The sequence below is a fragment of the Pelophylax lessonae genome (genome assembly GCF_965119305.1).
Source record: "Pelophylax lessonae genome assembly, chromosome: 2".
Lineage (NCBI taxonomy): Eukaryota > Metazoa > Chordata > Amphibia > Anura > Ranidae > Pelophylax > Pelophylax lessonae.
Window position 1 is genome coordinate 485,688,055 of NC_138769.1, and position 21,662 is coordinate 485,709,716.

Below are 21,662 nucleotides of genomic sequence, written 5' to 3' on the forward strand. Positions count from 1 at the left end.
GGGTGCTTACAGAAGCCAGGAGGCTGTCAAGTGAAAACAGGAGGATGTCACGTGACATATGAAGGCTAACCCGGGCCACTCATCTGATAGGCAGACAACAGACTGACCATTTTGAATTAATGTTGTCCTGGGTAAACCTGCAGCAAAACCAGGCGATGGAGCAAATTAGACTTTCTTTACTGGAATCAATTTCCAGGCAGAATGCTCCATTGCCTGAGAGCTCCTCCACATCACAAAGCATCAGAGCACCCTCTGAAAGTGAAACCTGAAGGCTTCATCCGCCCAAGGACCCAAGGCAAGGCAGCTAACCTCATCACAGGAAGGGTCGTTACCCCAAACTATTTTTATTTAAATTTTTTTTAATTATGTTTTTTTAAAAATACAATTTTTTTTTATTTCTAGTAATACATACGTTTTGTTTGCTACTTTTTGAAAACCGTTTGTAAGTGTAAATAAAAGCAATTATTGTTTAATAAAGCATACTTTCATGATTATATTAATGATTATTATTATGTGTTATTTTACAATACATCATATAGCTGGTTAATTAATAATTCCTTATCACACATGGTAATCATTCACAACTTCGCACTCTAAGTCCACAATAGTTAAAGTTATTCATTCAGATTTAGCTTTTATGGTGCCCCACTGCTCTTAATGTTCTTTTAAAATTTAATTTTCCAAGATAATTTTATATTGTAGTCCAAACTAGCTGAAATGTAAATATTTAGTATTGACCTGTGTGTGTATTTATCTTTTATATTTAGCACAATGGTCTTGATTTTAAAGGGACATGCATCACTTTTTTTTTTTTAAACCAGCAAGCAAACATGTTTACACAACTATGCAATCTGAAATAAAACAAGACAACTTTTTAAAGTATGTAATTAAAGTTTATAAACTTACTGTAAACTTTATGAGGTTTCTTTTTAAGGAACACCTCCTAACTAGGGGATCTTTTTTCAATCTTTGCGACGGCAGAGAGATCAGGAAAAAAACTCCTTCTGACCTACTGGGCCTTAAGGGAGCCACTGCCCATCTTCCTGATTGGTTGGGAAGCCAGTTCCCTGCTCCCTCACAGCACAGCAGGCCAGAGGGAGATTTTCCGAATCACGATCTTCCTGCCTTCAGTGAGATTGGAAAAAATCTCCCTTTGACCAGAAGTTCCGGTTTTGGAAGGAGTACTTGCTTAAGTGCTCAGTATCAGCATTCTGCGCCAATACTTGCATTGGTTGGTATCAGTGCATATATACATCCTTTAAGTAGTGTGCACTGTTAATACTTACCTGTGAAGTTCTTGATGACTCATATATAAATCTGTCTCGTTGTTTCTCATCCACATCAAAGTCTAGCGGTATTTTCAATAAACTGTGAAATGAAGAGAGAGAGTTAGATAAATAAACAGAAATGATTAATGAAATGATGGAAGGGGAATAAGGATAAAATTGATGAGCTACTCACTTTGTTTGTGTGTGCAGTAGGAAAAATCTTTTCAATGCTTTAATCCCATAGTGTGGGTATAGGTCTTCTAACAGAGTGACATCACCAATGCCTACTGATTTTCTCCCAGATGGTAGCAGCAGTCTTCATTTGCAATACCGTAGACACAGTAAGAGAATAAAATAGAAAGAAATACCACTTTTTGTGAGAGTATGGGTTTCCAGGGAGTTATGCATATGTATAGCAATAGCAACTTCAAACACTTGAATGAAAACTCCATACAAATATTAATAAATAAGTTATTAACAAACAAACCTCAACTTGGGTTGAATGAACAATCTCTCAACTGGTGGGTAATTTAGATCAATTATTCACATGAATGATTAGATCTACTTCAATTCAACCGATTCTAGGATTAGAATACATGCAAAATAAAAATTACAACAAAACCAAATATAGTGCAGGTCATGACATCTATCCAAAATGAAAGGACTATGTATATGAAAGTTATCACTCTCAAAGTAGAGGCTAAGAGAGCCTGGGAAGCTGGGATCCGCCTCATGGTATTATTCAATGGTCTCTTTTTGGGTTTACGTCTTACTTTTTTGTGTGGCAAACGCGAGGCAGGTCCATCTCAAGTGGTCTGAAATCAATTCTTGCCCAACGATTTTACTTATCTAAATATTTTTTGAACTGCTAGAGATGGGATGATTTCCCAATCCCAACCAAATAAAAGAAAGGTAAAGATATAAAGCCCAAAAGAGACCATTGAATAATACCATGAGGCTGATCCCAGCTTCCCAGGCTCTTTCAGTCTCTACTTTGTGAGTGAGTGATAACTTTTATACATTAAACATATTACTTTCATTTTGGATAGATAATATCATCATGACCTGTCCTGCACTATATTTGGTTTTGGTTTTGTTGTATTTTTTATTTGGCATCTAATCTTGGAACACATTGAACTAAAAATAGACTTATGTTACAAAATAGAGGTAGAAGACAAAGTAGCACAGTAAATCAGTATCAAGGTTTAGGGCAGGGTATCCCAGTTTTGGCAGGTTTACTTTCAGAAATGCCATCTGCTCCATCAGCTGTTGAGCCAGTTGTGATCACTGCAGGAAGAAAATATTTCCAGTGATGGAAAATACCCCTTCGCTTTAGAGTGAGGTTGGGGGGGCTGGAAAGAAGCAGGCCAAATCCTCCTATTTTCATCCCAATATTGTAAAGGATCAATAGTAGGGGGCAAATGTGGCTCAGAAAGATGAGCCTTTACTGTATCTGAGATACTACTTTGTTTCGCGTGGTTCCAATCAAATTATCTAATGTCATAGCCCAAAACTCATCTGCTCTGGTTGTGCACGGAACAGTGGTGGTGCTTATACTGATAGGTGTTGTTGACACAGTATCATCAGCAGGCTTCTCCAGTTCTTCTTCTTCATCCACGTCTAGTGGCATACACAATTGTCTTTGCCTGTCACACACCCTCTCAATTAATTTATCCCTCCAGGTGGTTAGTAAATTGCTCCGGAGGATCGCACATTGAGGCAAGCATTAGCTGAGGGCAAGTTTCTAGGAACTCGTTAATCCTTCGGGTTAGTTGACCCCTAAGCCTCCTTAGAAGTGCAGCAATGTCTGTAACTAAATGGCCACCAGGCAACAGCTCTACAGTATATTGTTCAGAAAGCCCTCCAGCTTATTGCCAAGTTGTGTGAATAGGAGGATAACTTGAGCCAAACTTGCATTCTTTTTGCTCAAGCTTTCTATGAAGGGACTAAGCACTGCCACCAACTGACCAATTATTGTCCACTCCTCCCTGCTCAGTGGTCTAGCTATACCTATAAAATGTTCATTGGACATGGCGTGAATTGTCTTTTGTTGCTCAAGTATTCTCTCAAGCATTTCTAATGTTGAATTCCACCGAGTGCCCATGTCCTGCTTAAAACGGTGCTGAGTAAGGCCAGCCATACTCTGCTTGGATCTGAATATGTGGTCATCTTTGACACTTCTGTGAAAATGACCTGCTATCTTATGACAGGATTCCTGGACTGCTGACAACTTTCGACTACTGTCATCATCCAGAGCAGCCTTAACAACAAGATGCAGGACATGTGCCAAGCAGCGGACTCCTACAAATCGCCCATCACGCAGATCCTTAATCATATTTTCTGGTCCATCTGTTCCCACAAACCCTAACTTTGGCTGCATGCTTGCTTGGTCTTCAAGCCACCCCTCCACCATTTTTTGTAGTGCACACAAAATATTTTGAGCACTGTGTTGCTGGTCCATAACCTCTGCATGCAAGAGGAAGGAACGATGCCACTGATTAAGATTTACTGCCCCAGCTCCTGTGTTTCTTGCCCCTGGTTTGGTTTTATATGTTCTGACACAGTGGGTGTCCACCAGTGCGCAGTCAATGATAAAAAGACACGCTGGCCACTGGAAGCACTCCACAAGTCGGAGGTAAAATGCACAGACTGGTCAGCAGCTCTGCCCAACTTCTCTTTCAGTGCCTGCACACATGATTTGAATAAAGAGGGTATTACATTACGGCTGAATGTAGTACGGGAGGGTACAATATACTGAGGAGCAACTGCCAGAGCGCAAATGATGATTCATCCCAGCAATAGTGAGATGCCCTAAAACTCTCCCACGGCTCACTTCCCTGCCACATAGTTTGCACTTGGCTAGGCAACCATCTCCAAGCGAAACAAAATGCTCCCATACTTTTGACTGCCGCTTGCCACTGCCACTGGGTGGCGAAGAATGTACTACCATTTGTTCAGGGTGATGACTTTAAATAGCTTCCGGAGCAATGTTTCTGTGGGTAAAAATAACAGAGGTGACACAGGATCAATATCATCTGCTGGACTACACTTTTGATATTTTTGTAATTCCTCTTCCTGTACATTTAAACCCAATGGTAAATCTAAACCCTCAAGGGTGGAACTTAAAGGTATGTCATTTTTAGCAGCAGGTTATAAAATATCTGCCTCTTCACCTCTATCTGTAAAGCTGCCGCTAGCAGTTGTGGTGTTGGTGGCTTTGCTTTTATCTTGAGCAATTGCCTGCTCGAAATGAAAAATATCACTTTTTGGCTGCCTATAACTATGGCCACTAGCAACAGGCTTTGAGGGAATTGCCTAGCTTCTCTTGTAAAAAAGAGCAGGTGTTACAATTGGCCTTTTGCTCCTATCTTCTTTTGAGGTTCTCACTGTAACAGAAGCAACATTTTCCTCTGTTGCTTCCCTCATGGGGAGAGGAATTGGAGATATCCATTATTAACAGATTATTATTATTATTAACAGATAAAAAATGCTCAAAAAAGGATAAAGATGGTGTATTACCGGGCCTTAAAAATGGCCATGCTCATAAACATGAAAACACCATCTATCCATCAAAAATGCAACTGCAAAAAAATGTGTTTTTTTTTTAAATTAAAAAAACAAAAAAACTCCCAGACAGCAAGGTTATAAAAATACACACTGTCACACACAAGGAAAAAATTACAATTGCAGGAAATATATATAAATAATCCTTTTCGAATAAGTCCTGTACTACTACTTACGCTATGACTCAGCACTCTCCCCAACAACTGATTCTAAAGAAAAAATACCCTGTCTCAGGAATACAGCGTGACTCATAGACACAAAAGCTTTATGCTGATTGGCTAAAGATATTAGGATACACTAATACCGCTCATTCGAAAGATCGAGAACAGAATACAAAATTTCAAACAGATGAACGAAAATACGAAATGCAAATCATTCGCCATAGAGACATTTTCATTTTATTTCTTTCATCTGTTCGGAGTTCCTATTTTCGTTCTTTCATATGTTCGGAATTTTGAGTTTCCATTATTTTGCCTGCTTGGAATTTCGTAATTGTCGTATTTTCGTTCTTTTACCTATTCGGATGTACAGATTGATCCGAATGTCCGAATACTTACAAGTTTGTATGAAAATCAATTTGTTAAGAAACAAATCGCACATGTCTAGAACCCAGCATCAGCTGAGGCCTAAATGTTTACCTTGTAAAACTTAACAAATGTGAACTGAAAACCAGGTGGCAGCCTTGCAAATCTGAGAACAGATGTATGATGCCTAAAACCCCAGGAAGCACTAACTGATTTACTGCATTGTGTATTGACAGGGAAAAAGGTAACCTTGTTTATAGGCTTAAATGAAGATGTGCTGGGTCCTCCTTGCAATAATGGAACGTGAAGCAGGGTTTTCTCTACGGGAAGCTTCAGGAGAGTCAGACTGTCCACAGGAGCTGTAGCTAAGAGATAGACTTGAACAGTGCATACCACATCCAGACAATGGAGGAAAATCTATTTTGGATGTCGTAAAGCAGGACATGAAGTATAATCTCCTGGTTAATGTGAAAGGAAGAAACTACCTTGAAAAGGAAGGGGCCTTTGATCTCAAGGCAACCTGGTTTCTGTGTAACACAAGAAAAAGTTCTGAACATGTTAAGGCCGCCAACTCAAAAACTCATGGAGCAGAGTTAAAATCAAACAGGAAGGCAACCTTGTCACCAAAAGTATACAGCGAAATACCCTTAATAGATTCAAGGGTGGTTTCTAAAGCATCAACAGTATCAGGTTAAGGTCGCATAGGGCCCCTGGGGGGGTGTACAGGGAGGGATAATAAGAGCAATACAATGTACAAATACCTTCACAAGAGAGTGAGAGAGAGGCAGTATTTTAAAAGAACCAGTAGGACAGAGATTTGACCTTTGATGACACCTTTGATGAAGTTAAGTGATGATCCAGACCAAATTTGAGAATAGACAGGATTCACCCTGTGGAAAGAATTACCACTCAAAATACGGAGTCCGTCTGACATCTGGTTCCTGTGGACCCCTTGGAGTCTTTGGGCCTATTTATCATTTGCCTTTGGTAAGCGGTATCTGTACAGAAAATCTCGTCAGACGTGCTGTTCACTCATACATGGACTTTATTTTGGACACTTTTACATTATCACATATGTTTTTCACATTTTAGCGCAACTTATATTTATATACTGTGGAAAGAATTGCCTTGCCTCATGTCATTATAAATATTTTTTTTATGGAATTAAGGAATGTGAAAAGGCCACTATAGCAAATTCATTAGCAGGTTTTTCAGATTGGCGCTTCCGGCCCCTCCCAGAGGAATGGATCTCTGCTTAGAAAATGCTTTTAAGGAGTTTTTGAAGTTCTAAAAACATAATTTTGACTTTCATCTACTTTATTTTGGCTGTTGGTGTCATTTGGCATGTAGTAATTTACTTCATGACTGAATTTATGGCAAGGTGGATGGCTCAGAAATAGAAGACAAAGCTGTGCTTTCCCTAGGGTAATGAAACTCATCAAGCTTTCTGTCTATTTCTGTAAGCCACTTTGGAGATTCCATTAAGTCTCAAGAGATTCAACATAGAAGGTGCTATGAGGAGTAAAGTCACAGAATGGGTAATCAAAATCTTGAAAAAGTGAATCAGTAAGGAGAGTCTGGTAAAATGATCATGTGATTTTAAAAGCCATGTTTATTGTTCTAAAGGTATTTGTTTTTTAAGTTTGGGGACATACATAAACAATTATTTACAGGTAATATGGCTTATCTGAGCTTTTCTTACATTACAAGTATAAAAGTGTTGCTGATGTACACAAATATATTCAAATATGTTGGTAGATTTCTGCCACTTTATGAGAATTAATACTTATTTTCTAGGGGAAGAGAAATTATTAGGTCCCCTGAAACTGACACACCAGTTGTGAGTGAACTTACTGTGTACTTATGATGCATGTCTGTTAAACTATAACAAAAGGTAATTTTTTTTCTTTTTTTTTCAAAGTTTTGGATAGTGTGAAGAGGGATTAGAACCCATGCCAGGTTTTTATTGCTATCTGTGTCCCTGTTAGGAAAATCTACCCTCTCTATTTATCCTGTTAACTGTTTTTACTGAGAGTGAAAGTGAAAGAAAATCCCAAATTTTGAGTTGTCACCAGAACAGGAATAAGGGGGAAATCTTCCAATGGGGGGCACTAGACATGCTCACCCTGAAGACAACCAGGGATTTCCTCACTATGGAGGGATAATACCCTCTCTTACTCGATCCATAAAAAAAACAAACATTTTTGCCTTTAATTCTAATGTAATGCATGTGTTGAAGTCAGTTTAACCGCTTGCCGTCTGCTCACAGTATATTTACTGCGGCAGTCAGCCCCTCACAGGCAGAGCGACGTAGGTCTACATCGCTAGCCTGTAAAGTTCTGGGGAGCGAGCGCGCGCCCGCGGAGGCGCGCTCCCGATCCCGCGCGGTTCACGGACCCCCCCGCGCGTGTGACCGGCGGACACAATGTCTGCCGGTCACTCGGCGATCGTCGGGGGAGAGGGAGAAAGTCAGGCGGCTTGTGTAAACAAGCCACCTGTCATTCTCCCCGGTGTAGAAACACTGATCACACGGTTCTACAATGTAGGACCGTTGATCAGTGTTCCTACAGCTCAAGCCACAGCCAATCACAGTAAGAATCACGCCCCTAGGGACACACACAGCCCCTCCCTCTCAAATAAAGTTAACCCCTTCACTACCAGTATATTTTTACAGTAACAGTGCATATGTATAGCACTGATTACTGTAGAAATGTCACTGGTAACCCCAAAAGTGTCAAAAATGTCAGTCAAGGGTCCGATCTGTCCGCTGCAATGTCGCAGTACCGCAAAAAAATCGCAGATCGCTGCCATTACGCGTTAAAAAAAAACAACAAAAATGACAAAAATCTTTCCCTTTGTTAGTAAACGCGATAACTTTTGCGCAAACTAATAAAAATAAGCTTTTTGCGATTTTTTTTACCAAACATATGTAGCATAAAACAAATTGGCTGAAAATGTTAAAAAATTTTGATTTTTACATTTTTTTTTGGGGGGAATTTCATATAAAAAAATGTGAAAAATATTGTCATTTTTGCAAAATTTACGCTCTTTTTTATTGTTTATAGCGCATGATCAAAAAATCGCACAGGTGATCAAATACCACCAAAAGAAAGCTCTGTTTGTGGGAAAAAAGGATGTCAAATTCATTTAGGTATAGCGTCGCACAACCGCGCAATTGTCCGTTAAAATCACGCGGTGCCGAATCGCAAAATACCCCCTGGTCTTTTAGCAGCCAAATCCTCCGGGGCTTAAGTGGTTAACTGGGTTTCTAGGAGGAATCAACAAAAATATGCTGGTCTGTATGAAAGCTATTGATAATTTCAATTAAAAGCGACCATAAGTGTATTAAATGTGCTTTCTACAGTATATATAAAGCTGTATTCTTTCTTTGCAGAAACCAAATAAACAACAAAACACTGCTTGGGTGCGCAAGTGTTTCAAAGCAATTATTTGATGCTATGCACATGGTCCCAGAATATTAAACTACCAGATGGCTTACTTTTATCAGAAGCAGAAAAGAAGCTGCACATGTCAAAATCTTGAATCTGAATTTTCACCTTGGAGAGTTGAGTAGTTAGGTGTCCCGATATAAACAAAAAGACACCCTTGTAAAAAAAAAAAAAAAAAACAACCCTAAAACATCCAAGCCTTTATAACGGAATAATGATTAGCAAGTTCATAAATGCTAGAATGTTTAATAATTTCTCAGTGATATCATCAGAACTTTCAAGACTATGTTAGTTTGACAGATATTTCTTCATCAAATAATGGCTAGAATATAAAAAGCAACAAATTAAACAGATTTGTTGAGGTGCCCTAAGGGCAGTGTAAGTGATGGTCAATAAGTCAAAATATGTGTGCTTGTCATCTAGTCTGCACATATACTGCACATATACTATTCAGCTTATGCAGTCTAAAGGTTACGATAAAATATTTTGGTATCCATAATGTACAAGTGTTGAAATATATGTACACTGCAGTTAAAAATATAAAGCCATCTACAGGCAACCCATCTACATTAAAAAATAAATGTATATATGCATGTAGCACTGTATTATTTTAACTGGTAATTGCTTGGTCATGCAACACTGTACCCAAATAAAATTTATATATTTTTTTTAACAAATAGAGCTTTCTTTTGGTGGTATTTGATCACCACTGTGTTTTTAATTTATTATATAAACAAAACATTTTGAAAAAAAAATATATTTTCTACTTTCTGTTATAAAACACATCCAATAAAATCAAATTGCTTGATAAATTTAGGCCAAAATGTATTCTGCTACATGTCTTTGGTAAAAAAAAATCCCAATAAGTGTCTATTAAATGGTCTGTGTGAAAGTTATAGTGTCTACAAATTATGGTATATATACTGGCATTTTGGGCAGGTTTTTAGAAGCTCTGCCTTTCTCACTGCCTATCACATTTTTTGAGGAGCTAAAATTTAAGGACAGTACAAACACCCCCCCCCCCATGGCCCCTTTTTTGAAAAGTAGACACCCCAAGGTACTTTCTGAGAGGCATGTTGAGTACATGGAAGATTTTTTTGTCACAAGTTTTTGGGAAATTGCAAAAAAAGTTTTTTTTTTTTTTTTTATACAAAGTTGTCAATTTAATGGTATATTTTGTACACATGCCATGGGTATACAGTATGTGGATTTACACCCCATAACACATTTTGCTACTTCCTTGAGTATAGGGATACCACATGTGAGAGACTTTTTGGCAGCTTAGCCACATACAGGAGCCCAAAATCCAATGAGGACTTTCAGGCTTTCAGGGGGCATGAATTACGCATTGGATTTCCTGACTACCTATCACATTTTTGGAGGCTTTAAAATACCAGAACAGTAAAAAAATAGACACCCCAAAGTATTTGCTAAGATGCATGTTGAGTCTTTGGAGGATCTTATTTTTTTGCCACAATCTTTTTGAAAAAAAAATTCTACACAAAGTTGTCACTTTACTGAGATATTTCTCACACACATTATGAGTATACATGGAATTACACCCTAAAATACATTCTGCTACTTGTCCTGAGTATAGGGAAGCCATATGTGAGACTTTTTGGGCGCCTAGCCATGTACGGGGACTCAAAATCCAATGAGCACCTTCAGGTTTTCAAAGGGCATGAATTGTGCATTTGAATTCCTGATTATCTATCACAGTTTTGGAGGCCTTCAAATGCCAAGACAAACACTCTCCAAATGGCCCATTAACAGAAAGTAGACACTCCAAGATATTTGATAAGAGGCATGGTGAGAATTTTGCAAATCTCATTTTTCGTCACAAGGTTTTAAAAAATGAAAAAAAAGAGAATAAAAATAAGTTTTCATTTTCTTTCTTTCATTTTCCAAAGACTTGTGGCAACTAATTGCCATTCCTGCAAAACAACCAACAATTAACAATAACACACAGTAAAAACATAGCATTAACTCAATAAAACAACTTTTTTTTTTGTAACGTCTTGTGCAGAATTGTGTGGACTCCTATACTTCTATACTTTGCTATGCTGTACCCTAGACTAATAGTTCACTCTGGTGTGGAAGCAACGGAAGCAGTCCTTGGTGCAGAGGCCAGGTTGGTCAGGACAGGAAGGAAAAAAAAATGGGTGTCACGCTTTATTCTGCATTTACCACAGACACAACATCTTTTTTGGGGTAGTTTTCAGGACATCTGGAAAATGCCTCTCACGCAGCCTGCTAACTGCATCTGGAAATGGGCTTTGGACCACAGCATCTTCAAAAGGGCTGAGATGATTACTTTTTTAGGAACTGGATCCTTCCTGAGTCACTGAGTAAGCTATCCGGTTGGATACTGCCACCCCATGTGACTTGCAGCCATCTTGAGTCAGGCAGAGCATATTTAAGGCCCTGGCTCCCAGGCTTGGTGCACATTGTGAAAGTGGGTAGTGTAGTGACAGGACTAGCTGCAGGGAAAAGTTCCTGATGAGGAGGGGAAGTGTAGGGCTTGGAAAATTTCTTTGACTTCTCCAACTGCAATGCCACTGCAGGTGAGTGCCACCTACAGTGGAGAAAGTAGACTGCGCCTGCCTACATGGTTGCATTATGCTACTAGTGCTACCCATTTCACCAGCTTGTACTGCACTGCTGGTGCTTATAATTTCACCATGAAATACTGTAGTGCTGGTGTCTAAAGAGCAAGGAAGTATTACACTGATGGTGCTTGCCAAATCACCAAAAGTAGTGAAGCATTTGTACTTGTGCCCTACTGCATGTGAGCATAATTATGTATTTCTAGCACTTCCGCAACATGGGGTCAAGTAAGCTTGATTTTAGCAGGGACCTCTTCTTGAGATAGCTGTCAGGGTGCTCACATATGAGCAAACATTTACTGAAGTGTAGGAAGGATCAATGAACAACAAGAGCACCCTTGCAGTTCACTGTGAACTACGAGCAGTCTGCCAAAGGTGACAGACATGGCTTGTAGTTCATTAATTTATGGGAGGGGTGGTGAAAGGGGGAGAGGTTGGCTGCTCCAAAGTAACATGTTACAAGTTACATGCTAAATATGGGTGTAACATGTAACAAAAGGTAAACGTATCCTTTAATACCTAGACCAGGTAGACCTGTACTCACTGATGCCAAAATGTCCAGCCAATGTCCAGTTTTTACAAATATACATTTAATGGCTGACACTCTCATTTCTGTAGGAAAACACAAGAATTTGGGCCTGTTCCCACTGATGAAAAAACATTCCTACTGCTGGCAAATTTGTATCAAACCACATGCCAATATCTATAAAAATTCCTGTCAATTTCTTTATGCCAGTCAAAGCAGACCTCGTACTGCTGGAGGAAAACACATATAATATGATATCTTTCAAATATTATTGGATTTGGATGCTGTTGCTGTCTGTATGCAAAGCTACTTTTAAAAGAAAAAAAATATAAATTACAAAACAAAATATGAGCTGCCAAAGTTAGCATTTTACTGTGGTAGTCCCTAAAAATCATACTGGTCTGTAATACCACATAGTGTTTTAATGAATCTCAGAAACCTGTAATTTAAAGGATTTGCATATTTCAGTTGATTCACTTACGTGAACAAATTTCAATTTGAGCTGTAGAGCTCTATTACCAACAGGCCTTTTTTCATAAAGCAGGGAAGACTAGTCTAGAAATGTTACACAGCGCACAGAGCTCTATATTAATATGCAATAGTTCATATTTACCTGCCTATCAAAAATGTAGGCAGACTACCTGGACAATAAAAATATACTTGTCCTTCAGCTAGGTGGGATCACGGTAGTTCTGTATTGCTAAATTTTTTTATCTAACTAGAGAATATCCTCTCATTCAACAAAGTGTACTTGAAATAGATATGATGTATTGTTGTTTTTGCATCTTTGCAATATTGGTAGCTCTGTATAAAACAACAGAAACAGTAAATTTACAATGTACCATCCTGGGTGTTACATTTTACTGTCTCCTCTCCCTTCCACCCCTAAACCACTATATAACAAAATGCAAGTATTTCCCTGTTCCTTCCCCCAAAAGCAGTCCAACATGATCGGGTTCTACTCCTTCTCTAATGTCCCCCTGACCCATTTCTTTCCTGCAGAGATGGTCCCCCTTCTACCTTATACATGCTAGCAAAAATGTGTTCAGGCACTGAAAACACCAGGATGATCCTTCATGGGTCCAAACGAAATACCATATACAATAGCTTGCCAAACTCTAAGCTAGAATACATATATTGTTGATGTTGGAGGGCGTGTGTTATCCAAAATACTAAATACTGTATTTATCAGCTTATAACACGCACCGGCGTATAACACGCTCCTAAATTTTAGTAGAGAAATTTCAGGAAAAAACCTGAAATTTAAAATAAACAGCTTAGAACTCAGAACATTTTTTTAAAATCAATTGCAGTCTCACCAGTGCCCACGAATGCAGCCTCATCAGAGCAGTGCCCACGAATGCAGCCTCATCAGCGCAGTGCTCACGAATGCAGCCTCATCATGCGCAGTGTCCATCAATGCAGCCTCGCCAGCGCAGTGTCCCTCAATGCAGCCTCACCAGCACAGTGCCCATAAATGCAGCCTTGCCAGCGCAGTGCCCATAAATCCAGCATTGCCAGTGCAGTGCCCATAAATGTAGCCTCGCCAGTGCAGTGTCCTTAAATGCAGCCTCGCCAGTGTAGTGTCCTTAAATGCAGCCTCGCCAGCGCAGTGCCCATAAATGCAGCCTTGACAGCGCAGTGCCCATAATGCAGCCTCGTCAGTGCAGTGTCCTTAAATGCAGACTCGCCAGCACCAGTGACACTATCCAAATCAATTTTAAAAAAGGCCAGAAAGCAGCGCCGAGAGGTAGAAGGGGGTGGGCCGGGCCGAGGAGAAGGGAGGAAGAGCTATCGCTGTCATCGGAAGTCCCAGCTCCTATGATAGATGTCACATGTCTCGGCATAGGAGGCAGGACTTCCGATGACAGCTCGTCCTTCCTTCTTCTCGGCCTGGCCCGCCCCCTTCTACCTCTCAGGGCTGCTTCCTGGCCTTTTTTGTTTTCTTATTTCAGCGTATAACACGCACTGTTGCTTTTTCCTCCATTTTCAGGAGGGAAAAGTGTGTGTTATATGCCGATAAATACGATATATATAAGAGACAAATACAAAGGATACATACTAAAAATAAATAAGCACCTAATATTTTTCTTGTGTTAAGGAAACAGTTGAAAAGCCGTTCATAACTCTAAAAGTGCAAATTAGTGATCTCTGGACAGTATCCTCTTTTTTATTAAAGTAATTTTTCATTAGATCAGTAATAATGACCTTGGCAATTTATACAGCAAAATAAGCAGCATGTTAGCGATTTTGCAATTTTGGACGATAACCACCATTAACAAAGGTAATTTAAAATTTTAGCAAGTACTTTATCAAAAACTCCAGCATGTCAAAGAAGGCAACCTATGGGATCCCCACTCCATATGTTCCTCATAAATGAACAGATAATGTCACCTAATGGGAAATGCAGGCCTTCATGCCAAAATGTGATACAGGATGGTTCTAGCCTCTTTACATCTTCATGTCATGCAGTCTAATGTTCAGCTAAAACCACATCTGCTAAAAGGTATCCTGAATCAAAATAAGCCTGTAAATTAACAGCACAGAATACAGATTGTAATTGTCTTTACAACAATATGCTTCTTTTTCTAGGAACAATATAAGGTGATTCTGTTTCGTGAAAAGTCCGATTTCTATTTATTTTTTAAAATGAAATGCCTTTTTAGCTGTTACAATTTGTCTGCTACTGATCACATTAGCACAAAATCTGCATATCATTTACTGACAATGTAGACATATTAAACAGGTAGAGAATATGGAATATACCGGAACTAAGTTAAGAGCCTTGGTCAAATGTGTAGAGTATGTCATAAAAAAAAAAGAAAAACATAAAGAAAGAGTGATCCATGTCATGTACTTTAGGCTTAGTGGGTATTTAAGGGAGTAAGATAGCAGTTTTCCTTTAATGAAGTAATGGCGGGAATGATGAAACACATTGGAGCTTGGTGACATCATTGCACCACCGGAAGTACCCTTAGAGCTACACAATTAGTTATGCTATTGTCTTGCAGTTAAAGAGGGCATGTTCCATATTACAATATGAAAACGTGAAGGGAGCGAAGGTGTGGATGAAAGAGAGAGAGGGAGGGGGGGGAGGGAGAGAAGGCACGCGTGAGTTAGGTGCGTGCACTGTGGACTTAAGTCTCCATAATCATGAGTTAGGAGTAGCAGCAGTCACAGAGCATAACAGGTTTTGCCCTCTGTCAGAAAGCGCAAAGAGATTCCACAACCCCCAAGTTTTATCATAGAGTTCCCTTTTGCATTGTGCAGATAAACGCAGGTCCTCCATTTTATTAACCTCTTAAATTTTGCGAATACAGTCACTAATAGTCGGGGGAGATTGTGTCGCACTGCTCTTTCTTATCACAGCAATGATACGGTATACCTGGACCAGGGCAAATCCACCATCCAATCCACTCAAAAAAAATAAAGGCTATACATTGTGTTTTACCATATTAAATCAATGGTAATTGTATTAAAACAGCAGAAAAATGCACTCTCATGACATGGGCACTAAAATCTAGCAGTATCTTTTAGCTCTCTTCTCTCTCTTTCTCTTGCTCACGATCCTTCTTGGAAAATACCCTAGAAAATGCTACTAATTAGGCAGCAACTACACCTTATTGACTGTTGTCTTTCTGTGCCTTAAGGGCCCATGCCCTTGCTCCGGTTGTGGCCTTACATCTACCTGTATGCCTTGCTATGTTTTATACTATGCTGCATTGTTACAGATGTACTTTTGTTGGTGTTTGTTGCCACCGTATGTTAACTACTGACCTGTGTTGTATTTACTTGCTCCGATTCATCCGTCTTTGCATAAATAAGATATTTGAAAAAAGAAAGAGCAGCGCAGGAGTCTGGTCACTCAAGGAAACCTATTAAGACCCATTAAAGGGGAAAGTGCACGATGACCTATTGATCCTAATAAGTCAACTTATTAGGTGAGCACGGATGATTTGCACTATGAGGAGTGTTGTTATCCCATATGGGAAGTGAATACGTTTGATAAGAACTTTATTTATACATCGTGACAGCAATAAAACAGTGGTGGTTGAACCCTCTGATTTTAATTCACGAAGGACAAGTCACAATTTTATACACATTATACACCACCGATTGGATTAGTTTATCTAAAATTGTTGCAAATTGTTCAGCTTGCATGGGCAAATCGATGCATGGGCAATTTTATGTTTAAGTATTTTTGTTTTTATATATATTGAATATGTGGTAATAATTTTTTCTGTCGTTGTGCGGCACTATTTTGGTAACATTGACTATTATGGATGTGAGAAGCACAGCACAGTGTGAGCAGCAACATTATTTATAGATATATTTGATTGTTAGTTTAGGTTGGTGTATTGGGGTGGTAGCACTTTATTTACTAAATTCTGGTTAATGTAATATTGAAGGGGTTACACAGAGATCATTTGGTATAAATATTTATATTCTGTTTTTGTGTCAAGACAAGGCAAAATATATACATAAACTGCAACAAAATGTTCTCAATGCACGATATAAATGGGTGATTCTGTATAATCACTGTTTTTGAGCTCAACAGTTCTCCAACTGTTAAAAATAAAAAAATAAAATAAAAAAAGAAGCTATGTTTATACTCTTTTAAGGGATAAGGATGTAGACAGCATTGCCTTTCTGAATATAGATTCGGGATGTTCTCTCAACTAATGCCACCTGGGGCTGTGTCTCCTTCAAATGCAAATAATTCCGTTGTTTACTACTCCTTTGCTCCGTCTGTTAATTTATGCTACCCAAAGCAGCTTATACTACAGAACTATGCCTATACCTCATGGCCATTAGTCACTATTCCTGCAGCAATGTCTACTGGCACTGGCAACTTGTCATGCATTCTGCAATGTTACTGCAAGTGGCAGAAATGTGAAAACATTAAGATATGTAAATGAACCTACACTAAAGCTGTCAACTTCTGAACTGGAAAGGCGATGGCTGCTAAAAGATGTGTGACTGGCTTGCATCCCACTGTTCTTTATTGGTAGTCAGCGTGCACGGTAATATGGGAGGTGGCAAGGGAAGAAGAGGGTAAGAAGTTAAGCTGTTCACTTTTTATTTTCTTGACTCACAGGAGATAATTTTTCTATGGCTTGCATAAATACACTTTGATTCTTATCATTCTGATATTATCCAAGTGAATATATAAATAATGCATGTTTAAATAATGATTATAAAAATACAACATGATATATGACTTAACAGAGAAAGAAAAAAAAATCATAATAGTATTCATAGTATTTTGTAGTGTTGCACTCACCCCCAAAGGGGCAATTCGAGCTAGACAGATGTCTCATATCTGTTCAGAGGCTGCCAGGCCAGGTACCAGTTCAAGACCACACCGACACACACAGGCTCGGTCTAAGAATGTCTTTTTGCAGATTTTTTTGCAGTACTTGAACAGGAGAGAGTGGTGAGGGTACAGGATAAAAAAAAATGCAAGCAGGTACAAGAGGACAGATTCTCAATCAAAAATCCTTTAAGCAGCAACATTTAAATATTTCTGGAGGTAGCGGGAACAGCCAGTCCATCTGAGACTCTGTAAAAGCATTTACAGTCCAGTCCTTGTAGCTACCCTTGGCATCTAACACCCCAAAACACAAGAACACATGAAGCTCTAGGCAAAGGTTCTACTTACAATGTCTAGAGTCAGCTCTCCAACCAGCTTCCCTGTAACAATCTTCAGTGAAAGGGGGTCCTTCTCCAGCCCAGCTTCCTTAAGGTATTTTCCTCCATCAGATGTCTTTCAGGCATTCAATCAAGCACACGCTGAGGCCTAACGCCAACAGAACTTCAGTAGCAAAGGCTGCCTCCCAGGGGAGGAGGCCCCAAGGAACAGGGTATTGAACAGGACTTCACAAACATTTATCTTCTCTCCAGCCTCCTTCTGTGTTCTTCTTCCCAGGGATTGGCTGAGGTGAGATTATTATTCACAGTACAAAGATTAATCCTCTACTGTTTTTCTTGAAGCTTCTTCCACAAGCGGGCAGGAGCAGTCAACCCCTAGGTTTAGGGATATACCTGACCAGACCTGAAAAATAAATTGCTGCTCCACTAGGTCCAGCAGAAACAAAGCTACATGTATCTAGAATAGGGCAGACCCATTAGAGTATTTAAAGGGCCAGGCCACCCCAAAGTCAGATTTAGGTTGCAGGTAAAGTTAGTCACTGGTTTTCCTATATTTCCTTGATGGCTAAAATCGAGACTGGTAAATTGAGTATTCCTATCATGTCTGATTGCTCCACCACCTCCTGGTCTCCATATAAAAATAGCTAAAAATACCAAAAACAAGTATGGAAATCCCATTTAATGGACACGTCAAGGACTCCAGGAACTCATGTACAGAGATCTCACCAATACAGTCTCCAAGAGATACTGTATAATAAAGGTTTAAAGCCCAGCTCCAGCTTTTAAGAGCCCCTCCCCCCCGACTCTTACTTTCTCTCCCAGTGACAACAGTTTTCCTCTATATTGAGCTAAGAAATTTACCCTCACTTCCTGTCTGCTGAAACTGTTATCACCAGGACACAAAGTGAGAGTACATCTTTCAGATGTCCATATAGCAGTAAAACAATTGAGCAAGGGTTCTTGTCCTAGCCTAGTCTGGTCCTAGTCTATCCAAAACTGAAAAAGCAACACTTTTGACAAATAATTTAATGCACGCTTTTACCTGCCATATGATTTGTATTTCATTCTATCCAGTTATGAGATTAACACAGATCTGCCATATAGCATAGTTCTGTTTGACAAGGCAGAAGGCCTGATTTTTCTCTACTGCTATAAAAGTTAAACCTGAACTTGCACTAAATGGCAAATGCTGCTGTGGCCACCTATGTTGACTCCCCTCCCCCTTGGCTGGGACAGCAGCGTGGCTCCCTTGGCTCCCACTGATATCAATCAAAGTTAGTCATCCAATGAGAAGAGAAAGGAGCCGGGGCCGGGCCAAGGCTCTGTGTCTGAATGGGCACAGGCAGCTGTGGCTCGGCTTGGGTGCCCCATAGCAAGCTGCTTGCTGAGGGAGCAGGCAACAGGAGGGGGGGGGGCAGGAGAGCCAAAGAGGGACCCAAGAAGAGGAGGATCTGGGCTTCTCTGTACAAATCCACTGCAGTACATGTTTGTTAATTTAAAAAAAAAACAGAGACTTTACAATCACTTAAAAACAGGTTCAGGTACGTATACTAGTTGTTGTTAAGCATTTGTAAGCACTAACAATGTAAATAAGAGGTTCAAAAACAAATAGGTCTACAAAGTGTGCATTCTTTGACCCCAGGCAGAGGCATTCACTCTGCCCATATGCCCCAAGATAGGTGCTTACAGCATTGATTTGAGGACATCAGCCCACCCTCTTCAAGAGAAGGTCCATTGCTTTCAAAAGAGAAGGCACTACTTTTTCCCAACAACAAATATACACAAAGCCAAATGGTAATACGTGTATGTAAGACTTCTCTGGCTGTTTTTTCAACCTTAGAATCCATGTGTTGTGAATTATAGACTTGTGATAAGTTCAGGCATTTATACTAGCTGCATCAAAACTACATTTAATATTTTAAAAACTGCAAAGGCCGGATATCAGCTTTAGGGCAAAGTATAAAAATACAGTAGTAATGTATTTAACATACCATACATGTTTCATATCTGTTTAAGACAAGCAATATTGTATATGCTTTACAGTACTGAATATGCAGTTATTAGAAATGATGCACTGAACCCAATCAGTATTTTGTGCAAAATAATGATAATCAGGAGAATACTTAATAGCATCTTATTTACAGCATGTGCTTCACCCTGGGAATACAACGCTGAGACAGCTTTACATTTAGCTCTTTGGTCCTTCTAGACTCTCGGTACAAACAATAAAATCCTCTTATGAGTATTAAGCAGCTCATTTCAAGCTGTGTTATCCAGGGACTGAAGTGGTGGGCTTCTGGACAACCTGCTCATATGCTAATTTAACCTATTATTTTAAATAGGCCACAATAATGCATGCAAATTAAAATGACTGACTCCTTATAGGTAATGCCAAAGGCTATGGGAGCAACCACATGTAATCTTCAGCAATGAACCTTAGATTTTAAAGGGCATGGTAATTATTTATGTATGCATTTAGTGTATATACTCTATGTATATGTGTCAAAAGATGTATGTCAAATTCACCAATGCAATTTAATTCTTACACGACTTTGTATTTACAATATTTAGCATTAACACAAATAAATCATTTTAGTTTTCCTATTGTAGAAGGTGCCGTTCAAAACATTTAATGCCCTGTGGGTTTTACTTGTCAAAGGCCTGTCATTTTATCATCCCTTGATTTGCTGAGACTACGCACACTACTGGGATAAGAAGATATAAAACCTATTTTAGGTAAAGAGAAGTAAAGCCATTGGGGGTGGGAGGTCCCCCCCTCCCGCGGCTTTTACTGGGGCTCCCCGAGCACCCAGCTGGCGTGTTCGCCGGCTGGAGGGAGTCCCGATCAATGCCGGAGACGGCTTCCATGACGTCACTTCCGGGTTAGTGTGCTGCAAAAGGAGGCAAATTTGAAAAATGGCTGTATGCAAAAACGCCGTTTTCGGCGTTTTGCATACAGGGAAGTGTAGTGGAGGGGTCTAGGGTCTTTTAGACCCTCGATCCCTCCATAAAGTGTACCTGTCACTGCATATTGCTGTCACAAGGGATGTTTACATTGCTTGTGACAGCAATAAAAGTGATCAGATTTTTTTTTTTTAAAACTGTAATAAAGTTAAAAAAATAAATAAAATAAATGGGGAAAAAAAATAAAAAATTAGCCGCCCCCGTCACTGTTAGCTCGCGCACAAAAAAAAATGTATACGGAAGTCGAGCCGCAAATGAAATCGCTGTTCAAACCACACATGTGAGGTATCGCCACGATCACCAGAGCGTGAGCAATAATTAAAAAAAAAGAGCTAAACTCTAACTCTAAACTGGTAACCGTTAAATAAATTTAAATTGTCGCCTATTGAGATCTCTATTGACCGTAGTTTGTCGCCATCCCACGGGGGGGGGGGGCCGCAATCTTAAACGTAACATGTTGGGTATCTATTTACTCGGCGTGACATCATCTTTCACAATATACAAAAAAACGGGGCTAACTTTACTGTTTAGTATTTTTTAAATGCAGTGAAATGTGATTTTTCAAAATTTTTCCAAAAAAATGGCGTTTTAAAGACCGCTGCGCAAATACCGCGTGACAAAAAATATTGCAATGACCGCCATTTTATTCTCCAGAGTCTTTGCTAAAAAATATATATAATGTTTGGGGGTTCTAAGTAGTTTTCTAGGAAAAAATACTGATTTTAACTTGTAAACAAAAAGTGTCTGAAATAGGCCTGGTGGGTAAGTGGATGATTAAGCTCAATAAGGTGAAATGCATTAGAGGTGATCTTGAGGTGGCAGTGCTCAGGATGCACCATATGGAATAATACTTGTTGAAGGAGGTGAGGCGTTGGAGCCCTGAATTTTGTTGATGTGCTGTATTTAACTTGTTTGGGAGCTCTAAAGCAATGAGAGTTTGAATGATCAGATAAATGACAAATTTGAAAAGATACATTGATACAAATGCTTGTACATTCAAAAGACTTTACACCCAAACACAAGCAAAGTAACTTGGTATATGCAGTCCAATGTACTGCAGTAAAGAATGCTAAGACCTGTACATTAGCCCCTTAACGACGACCCTCCCG

General features: G+C 39.4%; 2 protein-coding genes across 3 annotated transcripts in view; both read right to left on the reverse strand.

The window, feature by feature from the left end:
• The window catches only part of NALCN (sodium leak channel, non-selective), an 897,007-nt gene that overhangs the window by 488,523 nt on the left and 386,822 nt on the right, over nucleotides 1-21,662 (reverse strand). The window lies entirely within an intron of this gene.
• LOC309546707 (zinc finger BED domain-containing protein 4-like) lies at nucleotides 3,106-3,681 on the reverse strand (the record flags this gene model as incomplete). The annotated part of the gene is made up of 1 exon (XM_082246417.1): nucleotides 3,106-3,681. The coding sequence occupies one exon, from the start codon at nucleotides 3,679-3,681 to the stop codon at nucleotides 3,106-3,108; it is 576 nt and encodes a 191-aa protein (XP_082102543.1).